The 10960-nt window shown below is 42.6% G+C and overlaps 1 protein-coding gene across 1 annotated transcript in view; it reads left to right on the top strand.

Annotated features, from left to right (window-relative positions):
* LOC106817118 (centromere/kinetochore protein zw10 homolog) overlaps positions 1-10960 on the top strand; it is a 30168-nt gene that overhangs the window by 5837 nt on the left and 13371 nt on the right. The window contains exons 2-7 of the mRNA XM_014821769.1: positions 4262-4374; positions 4715-4776; positions 4999-5139; positions 5467-5646; positions 7343-7471; positions 8049-8717. Of these exons, the coding sequence (XP_014677255.1) occupies positions 4332-4374; positions 4715-4776; positions 4999-5139; positions 5467-5646; positions 7343-7471; positions 8049-8717 (1224 nt within the window). The 5' untranslated portion in view covers positions 4262-4331. The remainder of the gene's footprint in view (positions 1-4261; positions 4375-4714; positions 4777-4998; positions 5140-5466; positions 5647-7342; positions 7472-8048; positions 8718-10960) is intronic.

Raw genomic sequence — 10960 nt, 5'->3', positions numbered from 1 at the left:
CAATTGAGGGTGCGGGTTTATCGTCTGCAGTCACCCTTGCTTAAAAAATTGTTGCAATTTTTGTTGTGGGTATTGATAGGTGAATCGAGTAGCACTGAGGGCGTGACGGGGGTATATCCGACCCAAAATATCAAGTACAGACCTTCTGTTTGTCAATATCGCATTCCGAAGACTTTATCTCCGTTTCAGAACTTTGTTTTCATTCAATAATTCATCCTAGTCAGAGTAACTTCGATATTTTTGGCCGTATTGGACAGATTTTTCGATCGACCAATGAAATTCACTTCCGGTAGCCTCGGGTTCACTCGGAAATAATAATTCGAAAAAATAATAGATGGCGCAGACTATACCTACGATGTTTCCTGTTGAACATCGGGAATAGCCGAAGTAACCGGAAGTGATTTTCATTCGGTGACAAATGTGAATGAAGACAGAACATTTTCTTTGGATGTTTTAATTTACCATTAGGTTAACAACTTGATATATTCTTATGTTGTGGCCGCTACCAGGACATCATAGCGTGCATGCACGTAGATAAATGATTAAAGTTCAGATTAAAGTAAGTTCACGCAATAGGAATGTATATATCGGGCGCTATATATTACTCATAAGTGCCACCTCCAAACTGGAGGTGGCTTTCGTGATTGAGATAGACGCCGCCGCAGACCCCATTACTGGGGTCTGCGTCGGCTCGGACTATATCCTCTCAATCTTACACGTTACACATCGGGAGCTCCGTTTTTACTTTTACTTTAAGGCAGTGCCTAAATTAGTCCGAGATTCCTCTGACCAATGCCCACACCGACGATTTTGGTGGTTTTGGTGAGGGTTAGGTCAGAGCAACTTGCCTATGCAAAACGGGGAATTTCTCCGATCCACGAGGATCGCTGTTTCATTGCTCCAAACTCACAATTGGGGCTATCAATCAAGATCTGATGCACATAATCGAAAACTGGATAACTTATATGCTTGCTCGCGTTGGTAAGTACACTTGTCTCTTTTACCTTAGTCGTATTTCGATTTGAAAATTTGTTGCTAACAATTTCCCTCCGACATGCATCGGCCATCCATCGTGCATCCAACTGCATTGTGGGAAACCACGCTACCAAATACGCTACTCTGTTGTTTCCCACAATGCAGTTGGATGCACGATGGATGGCCGATGCATGTCGCGGGAATTGTTAGCAACAAATTTTCAAATCGAAAATACGACTAAGGTAAAAGAGTACAAGTGTACTTACCACGCGAGCAAGCATATAAGTTATCCAGTTTTCGATATATGTGCATCAGATCTTGATTGATAGCCCAATTGTGAGTTTGGAGCAATGAAACAGCGATCCCGGCGGGATCGGAGAAATCCACGTTTTGCATGGGCAAGTTGCTCTGACCTAACCCACACCAAACCACCAAAATCGTCGTGTGGGCATTGGTCAGAGGAATCTCGACTATGCCTAAATCTGAATATTAAAACGTTAAATGCGATCATTTAGGTGTAACGCCATCACTCGCCCACATCTCAGACTTTCACATCTCAAACATTTATTTTCACATAAAAAAATTACACATGTAATTATCAAGAGTATATAATCATAATAATGGGAGTTTTCCATATATACTCTTCGTTTCTATAAGGTACGTCGATGGTTGCTCAATTAAAACTGACTTCTTCTCACTCACTCATTTGTGTCATTTTTTTGTGGTGAGCTACAGTATGATTGACACTTTCATTTAGCTCTTGCGATATAAAAACTTATTGTTATGCGGTCATAAAAACACTGGGCTGCACTACTGTCTAGATGCCCGCAATCGATTTCTTAGACTGTCGCGAGCTTTTGTTTGTGTGGCGAATCATGCGTTGAGGGAGTTCATGCAGCTCTAGATGTTTTGGATACCCCGTCTACGTTGAGGAACGGGTCGTATTATTCGCTCCCGTTTACAAGTCTGTTTAAACTGCCGTTGCGCTAACCGTAGTATTTCATCGTAATATGAGGGGAAAAAGTGCCGGTCAGGAGGACCGGGAGTTTCGTAGAGATGGTGGCCCGAGCAAAAACTTGGTGGGCTCGGGCCTCCGGTTCGAACGCTGCCGGCGGCACGGGAGCGATTTTTTCTCGTATCTTCCAAAATTTTCGCTCTCGTAATTGTTGTTACCAGAGCGCTTTGAAAGCTGACGGGAGCGAAATCGCTCGCCGCTCCCGTGTATTTTTTCCGCTGTATACGTGTAATATTGTGTTTTAGATTCTTCATTACAGTAATTTGACTGGAATATTTTTTTATTTTATTTGCGCGATATTCGAAAACCAAAATGGCCATCATTTAGGTGTAGCACCATCTCTCGTCAAGATTTCAGACTTTCAGATCTGAAACATTTATTTTCGCATCAAAACATGCATATATCATTATCAAAAGTATATAATGGGAGATATGCTATATAATGGGAGTTCTCCCATATATACTCTTGCTTTATATATATATCCCCCTCTCTCTTCTATCACACCCAAGGTGAGCTACAGTGTCATTGACACTTTCATTTATGTACCAAAGGTTGGTTACATCTGCAATATATCTCTAATTTTGATAAGTTAAATATGCAACGTTTCTACAGTTTTGAGTAATTTGATACATATATATATGTAACCCTTTTAACAAGATTTGTACCATTTAACTTATTAACAGTCATAACTATAGGGTCAAACCAGAGTTGTGTATGTTACTGTGCGAAGCTGTCAAAACATTGCTGCAGGATACACGATACGGGCTAGTTTTGGAATCAGTGAACCTGAGTAAATTTTGTCCAGCATGACACTTATATTATTGTTTTTTTCCAAAAATTCTGAAATTCTATAGTTGCCGGAACAACACTGATAAAGTCTTTGCCCGTTCAGACTAAGACATTTTCATGGTACTGTCGAGGAGTATGGCTACCATCTACTAACCCATACCACTGAATAACATCTCCAGTCTGTATTTTAGCTTTATTCCAGTGACACACTAAGAGGCTGTTAGGAACAGTCATGTAAAAACAAGTACAGCAGAAATACATGTTTTCAGTTTCTGAAATTAACAATAATACTACATAGTTGATATATTAAACCTGGTTAATATGAGTACAACTACATCGAAGCATATTAATGTTCATAACGTATTTCCTTACTGTTGCATGGTGCGAAATTAATGCGAGTTCGGAGTCAAATACTCCCTGATTTTCTGTCGGACTCCCTGATTTGACATATGCAGGAGTCCGTGTGACTCCCTGAAAATTCGGCTATACTAACTAGTTCGTTGCAGAGCACGGCCTCGTGGAATTGCCGTATTTTTTCAGCAAATGTCCAAAGACATTTTGGCAAACGGGCAACCGCATGAATCTTCAAAATAAGCACATGCATTATTGTCAGTCCTCGCCAAAAGCGTCGGACCGTCGGACAAAACCGGTGATTTTTGCACGGGTCCGACAAGAAATTTGGCTTTACCAGAAATTTGGCTTTACCAGACCGTGTGTCAGGAAACATTACATCAACTAATTACGCAGAGGCTACGGGTACGTCAGTACCACACACTATGCCTAACCCTAATATCCCTGCCTATGGCTATCTTATATACGCGTGTACCAAATTAATCTATGGTGTGGGAAAGCGATAGGAAGAGATTGGCTGTTATATGATAAAAGATAAGAAAATGATGACATGCGACGTGTGTGTGAACTATCATGGGAAGTTTATATTACTATCACTGATTATACCTGGATCACACAACTGGACAAGGCCAAAGACCTAGAAATAGGTGAAACCTACATTAATGACAAAGCTGGCATTATCGAATGCATTGCTGATTGTACGCGTCACGAAATGGATGAAAAAATAAACGATGCTAGCTTTTTCAGCTTTATCATGGACGGGTCAACAGACATAGCTGGTGATGAGCAGGAAAGCATATATGTTAGATATGTCCACAAAGGAAAAGCAACAGAGATGTGAATGTGTTTTAATGTTTCAATATTTTTTTGGTCCAGTAACATATCATTCGGTCTGGTAAAAATCTAATTTTTACTGGACCGAATGTCCAGTAAAGGATTTTGTCTTTTGGCGAGGACTGTATTGTTAATATCTTTAGTGACTGTGGACTCCCTCATTTTGCTGTGAACTCTCTCTTTTTGAGGGAAGGGAGTCCGTTGTTTAAAAGTTAATTTCTAACCTTGCTGTTGGTCTTATTACTAAATATTACCTTGTTATTTGAGCTTTGCTTGATTTATCGTCATTCTCTCTAGGTTTTTGGAACCGTCCATGCAACCATTATTTGTGATTAGACCATTGCTTATCTTCATACTCTAGCCGGAAATGGCAGCACCTTCATTCGTAACCGAGGTCCTTGCAACAGCAGGTGTGGTTTGAATAGTAATATACTAATTATGGGTACAGGTTTACAGCAACATATTGTACACAAGTATTTCATGGATAGTTCATGTATTTCTGTAATGGGTAGCTTTAGTAATACCAATAGTAAATTGGCGTAAAATATAGATGTACTGATGTCAGATATCTCATACTTGGCGGCATCACAGAATTGCAATGTATAAAAAGTCTTATATATGCTGTATATATCTGTAATTTTGACGTAGCATTGTCAATGTTTATTATATCATATATATGTAATTGTTATATAAATAGATAACATTCAAATTACTGCAGCCACTCACACCTTGTAAATATATGTATTGCAGGAAAGCTTGAGAAAGAAGATCTTAACTCTCAGCTACAGAGTCTGTCTGAACATATTGACCAGGTATATAATCAGCTCATGCTCAATAAAGCTAAATGATAGATTGTTGTTTGTCATGTATTCATTGTATTGTGACAGTGATGGCATTTAATTCCGCACATAAATTGTTTTGAATTATAATATTAATCCTAATCAAATCATAACCATGATCAAATCAAGATAGTTTATATCTAGATTATTATTACGCTATCACTTTATTTCATTCAATATGCAACAATGTTCCAGGTAAAAGCTGAAGTATATGACAACCTGCATAAGCGGTATGGAGAGTTTCTTCCCTGTCTGAATGCAACCCTTGACCTCGCGGTTCAAGTAAACACCGTCAATACTAATATGAAGTCGTTGTCAAGCAAGATCCAGAATGAGGTAGATGTAAAGTATTTACCTTTAATGTCGACAGCTGCTATTCGTCGAATCGAATTATATTAATTATTCATGTGAACCATTCGTGATGCAATGTTGTGAAAATCGAATCCCACAACTTGCAAGGTAATCATAGTGCATGAATGTGCCAATGCCAAGATAGATCAAGACTCTGGAGACTGGTCATGATATTAAGGGAGTCCATCATATTTGTATGAGAAATGTTTTTGCGAAGAGTCCACTCGCTATTTGCCACCCAGTAGGTCAGAAGTATTGTCGCACATATATTACAGTGTAGTAAACAACGCGGACGTTCCTTCTCTGGTTCAGGTACAGAGGGAGCTTCGCAGCTCGTCGGCTGAGTTCCAGGATCTGCTGCAGCAGCTACACGAAGCCGATGCGACAATCGCTGTGCTCAGTCGCGTCGTCGCCATCCACGAGCTGCTACAGTCGTGCAGCGCCGCCAAGCAGCACGGAGACTTCCTCAAGGTCGCCAAGCAGTCAAACGTGGTACAGCTGCGATCATCCTCACATCTCTTGCGTGTAACACAGTAACACCTGCCTAAAGTTACTTTTCGAAATGACGGTGTTGGCAGGCTGGCGTTCGAATGTTTGTCACGTTAATGGTAATTCGAGCATGTTAACAACTGCTGACGATGGTAAGTTCTGCCACGTCTCAGTCCAGGTAAGAAATTGAAAATAGCAGACAGAGTCTACAGTCGTATTCTGAACTCTGTCAGAGACTGTAGAAACCATAGAACTGAATTCCTCGCAGCAGTGGTGCAAGACCGATGTCAGACGACCGTCGAGTGTTATTTGAAAGCACATGATCTGTCAAGTCACATGCATTCTTTTGAACTGTTGAAACATCTGAAATCTATCATAACAAAGGGACTTTTAGTAATGTGTTTACTAGACGTCCATGTTTTTAGCTCGCCTTGACATCGTCAATATGAGCTATTGCCATGGGGTGTCGTCCGTCGTACGTCCGTCCGTCCGTCCGTCCGTCAACATTTGGCTACGGTCACCGATAACTCAAGAACTGTTTGACCCACATGTTTCAAATTGCATATGCCCGTAGTTGTTACTCCTATGGGAGATGTTTCAACGTCCATACGACATGGAAATGGTCATAAGTCAATTCAGGTTCAACTGATTTTGCTCATTTCTAGTATGTGAATGAATAAGGACTGGCCCCAAAACATATCACACGGGTTTTGATATTTTTTTCAAAATTATGCAAATTAGGTAGATTTTGGCAATTTCACTATGCATTTCAGTGTCTGCCTATGGTCAACGATAACTCAAGAACCGTTTGACCCACATGTTTCAAATTGAATACGGTTGTTACTCCTATGGCAGAGATTTTAACTTCCTACTTTGGAGCACGCCAGTCGACCTACTTTCGAGCTACCCCCACATTTTGGCAAAAATGAAAATGGCTATCTAAATTTATTCGATTTTGTTAAATTTTGGTATGTGAATGTGTAAGGCTAGCCCCCAAAACAGTTGTTACTCCTATGGGAGAGATGACAACGTCCTATTACGTTTATTTCTTCTAACTGGTCAACAACTCAACAATCGTACCTATATACGTGTAATATTGTGATTTAGATTCTTCGTTACAGTAATTTGACTGGAATATTTTATTGTTTTTATTTGCGCGATATTCGAAAACCAAAATGGCGATCATTTAGGCGTAGCGCCATCTCTCATCAAGATTTCACTTTCATATCTGAAACATTTATTTTCGCATCAAAACTTGTGCATATATCATTATCAAGAGTATATAATGGGAGATATGCTATATATAATGGGAGTTCTCTCATATATACTCTTGCTTTATATATCCCCCTCCCTCTTCTATCACACCCAAGGTGAGCTACAGTGTCATTGACACTTTCATTTTGCATTGTGATGGTCTACTGTTAACGTGACATCCCCCACCAACCACTGCCGCGGGTGGAGCCTGGTGGGGGATGGGGTGTTTGCATTGAAACCTCTGTGATTTCTAAGCTATCAAACATCGTGATATGGCCACTATAGGCATTTAAAAGCATTGTAGTTCTTATGCAGGTTATAAATTCTATAATTAGCTCTTGTCGGTAATTAATACGTTTTAGCAAGGTGTTAAATTTTTCAAACGTTTTTCCCCAAAATTTCTCATTCAACATCTTGGGATTTATATTCATATGTGTCGATACAGATTGCTCATCTACTGCAAGAGAAGGCAGTGAAGGGAGTTGGAGAGGTGAAGGTGATGAAGGCACTGCAGATAGAGTTTAGACTGCAGCGTGAAGCCCTCATCTATGATACCAGTGAGATGTGGAACCAGGTATGTGTATCCCACACGTTTATCGCTCAACCTCTACGCACAAACATCAAGTAAGCCGAGTTTTGACATCATCAGTTGTCATTAGTAGAGGTAGTAATTGCAGTGTTAGAGATAGTGGTAATGGAGGCACTTGAAATGGTAATGGTAATGGTAGTAATAGTGGTAGTGCTTGTAGTCGTAGTGGTGGTGGTAGTGATAGTGGAGATACTTGTAGTGGTATCGGTAATGATAGTGGTAGTGGATATGAATAGTGGTATTACTTGTGGTTCCACTGGTATTACCTGTAGTGGTAATGGTAGTGATAGTGATATTCGTATAGTACTTGTAGTGGTAGTCATAGTGACACTGATAGTACTTGTAGTGGTAGTGGTTGTGGTAACAGCAGCGATAGTAGTACCAGTATCACAAACAATATATTACATAGAAAATCGTGACAGTGAAACCAATCACTGATCCCTGGCATCGGCGCTAATTTTAATTGCATCATGGTAGTTCGACAGCACAGCATCCCGCTCACACGCTCGGGCAGCCTCCAGCAAAACCCGGGTGAAATCTAATGGATTTCCGCCGCGCGCAGGTGCTGGTGTGGAGCCTTCCTGAGGAGAAGAGCGGCCGGCGAGACTGCTGCACGACGCTGACCGTCAGCTCGCTGGAGCACACGACGCTGGCGACGCTCGTGCAGGCGATGGAGTACCTGCGTCACCTGGACGCGCGCGTGCAGGTGTTCAGCCGCCGCCTGCTGCAGCACGTTCTTCTCCCGCTCACCTCGCGCGTCTGCGTCGTCAAGTGCAAACAGATGGCCGACGGCAACTCCCTCAAGGTGGAGCCGGCGGACGCGGCGGAGCCGGCGAGCCCGAAGGCGGTCTTCGACGGTGTGCTGCGCGTGTTCAAGTTCCTGCACGCGAATCTGACGCACGTGCGCACGAGTGACGGCGAGGGGGCGCCACTGCTGATGACGAAGCTGCGCGCGTGCGTGCTCACCGACTTGTGCGAGGCGATCATCCGCGACTGCCTCGCGCGCTCGATCCCGACACAGGCGCGCGACCTTGAACAGTTCGCGGAGGTCATTGCCGAGACAGAGGCGTTCCAGGCGAGCCTCGTCGAGGTCGGCTTCATGGCGGACACGGACACGGCCATCTTGGAGTACGCGCGCAACGTCAACGTGCTGTTTGCGAACAAGAAGTGTGAAGAGATACTGGAGGCTGCGCGGCGACTCATGCTGGCCGACGTCCACAACACGGTGAAGGTGAGTGACAGGTCGCTGCCGCATGTTGCTGTATGTATACACAGTGCTATAGGGGAAGGTGTGTGCTGTATGCTGTGTGCTGTATAATATACAGTATATTATACACACTGCTATAGGGCAAGGTAAGCGCTGTGTGTTGTATGCTGCATGTTGCTGTATATACACACTGCTAGAGGGGAATGTGAGTGGTGTGTGCTTAGATACAATAATGTAACCCAACAAGAGTAGGGTTACAACGCGAGCCTATTCTTTTCTTTGGAGGAGCCCCTGAGTGATTCACTCAGGGCGGTTTTATGGGGCGTTTTTCGAGACTAGAACTTCCATACTGGGTTTATGATAAAGACGAACCTTTCTCCGCTATCCTGGGACTTACTATGTATCACAATACTCTGTATGAAACTAATATAGCCTGTTACAAAATTTCGAAGCGACGAGCGGCGATATGTCGAGCGCCATTTCTGTTGACCTGTGACGTACGCATTCCCAATTCGCATAGCGTTCGGCTAATTTCGGCTCCAAGATCGAATGCATCATGGGATGCCTGCTGTCAGTCATGATGTCACCAGAGCCAGCATGATGTCAGGCAGCACAGGAGCCGAAGTTAGCCGAATGCTATGCACATTGGGAATGCGTACGTCACAGGTCAACAGAAATAGCGCTCGAAATATCGCCGCTTGTCGTTTCGAAATTTTGTAACAGCAGGGTTTCTTCAACATTGGAGGCACTGCGGCGCACCGCCGTTGTCAAATTTAACAACGCCGTTGTGAAAATGTTCCTATATTTACCCGCCATTGTCAAAATAGTGTCAATCCAAAAATAAATACACCACCACGTGCTTCTGACTATATACATGGAAAAACGTAATGAAATTCACAGCAACGTTTCTTTTTGCATGCCGGCACACTCCTGTGTCATCCCCGATTGCAGCTTTGTCCTCGATTCCGGGAAAGTTTTGCTGTCGCTCCCTCATACCAGCAGTGCCCACACCTACATATACAGCAATAAGCATGCCCACGCGACCGTAACAATCAGTGCATTTGTCATTATTAGCTCCTGGTTGTAACCCTACTCTTGTTGGGTTACATTATTGTATCTAGTGTGTGCTGTATAATATACAGTATATTATACACACTGCGATAGGGGAAGGTGAGTGATGTGTGTTGTATGCTGTGTGCTATATACACACACTGCTATAGGGGGAGGTGAGTGATGTGTGATATATATATATCAGGAGTAGATAATAGGGAATTCCCTATTATCTACTCATGATATATATACACACTGCTACAGAGGGAGGTGAGTGATATGTGCTGCATATTCACACTGCTATAGGGGGAGGTGAGTGATATGTGCTGTATATATACACACTACTATAGGGGGAGGTGAGTGATATGTGCTATATATATATACACACTACTATAGGGAGAGGTGAGTGATGTGTGATATATATAATACACACTGCTATAGGGGGAGGTGAGAGATGTGTGCTGTATATATATATACACACTACTATAGACAGCACATATCACTCGCCTCCCCCTGTAGTAGTGTATATATATACAGCACACATCACTCACCTCCCCTATAGTAGTGTGTATATATATATGCAGCACATATCACTCACCTCCCCCTATAGCAGTGTGTATATATATACAGCACATATCACTCACCTCCCCCTATAGTAGTGTGTATATATATATACAGCACACATCTCTCACCTCCCCCTATAGTAGTGTGTATATACAGCACACATCTCTCACCTCCCTCTGTAGTAGTGTATATATATATACAGCACACATCACTCGCCTCCCCCTGTAGTAGTGTATATATGGGAGGTGAGTGATATGTGCTGTATATATATACACTACTACAGGGGGAGGTGAGTGATGTGCTTTCCTGTGCTTTACTGAACACTGCTACAGGCAAACGTGACCGATGCGCCTTGCTGTATAGTATAAACGCGCTGTTACAATGGAAGTAAGTGATTTACGCTCTACTGTGTTATATATTATACTAGAGCACTCGGAGAGCACAGACCTCCGCCAAGGCGGCAGCATTCTCTCAATGTGAAATTTTTTATTAATTAATTAATTGGATCCGGATTAGTGCGAGCGTGCAGGTGGGGGAGGACTGTGGTTGCCCCTTAGCCTGTGGTTGCGTGTTTGTAAGTCTACAGCCAGCGCACCTAGCGGAAGTGAACTGAAACGTGCATGGTAACACACAAACACACAAACACACAAACA

Source organism: Priapulus caudatus, unplaced genomic scaffold (assembly GCF_000485595.1).
Source record: "Priapulus caudatus unplaced genomic scaffold, Priapulus_caudatus-5.0.1 Scaffold34, whole genome shotgun sequence".
NCBI classification, from domain to species: Eukaryota; Metazoa; Priapulida; class Priapulimorpha; order Priapulimorphida; family Priapulidae; genus Priapulus; species Priapulus caudatus.
Note: the sequence above shows the minus strand (reverse complement) of the source record. Positions and strands in the feature narration are given on the sequence as shown.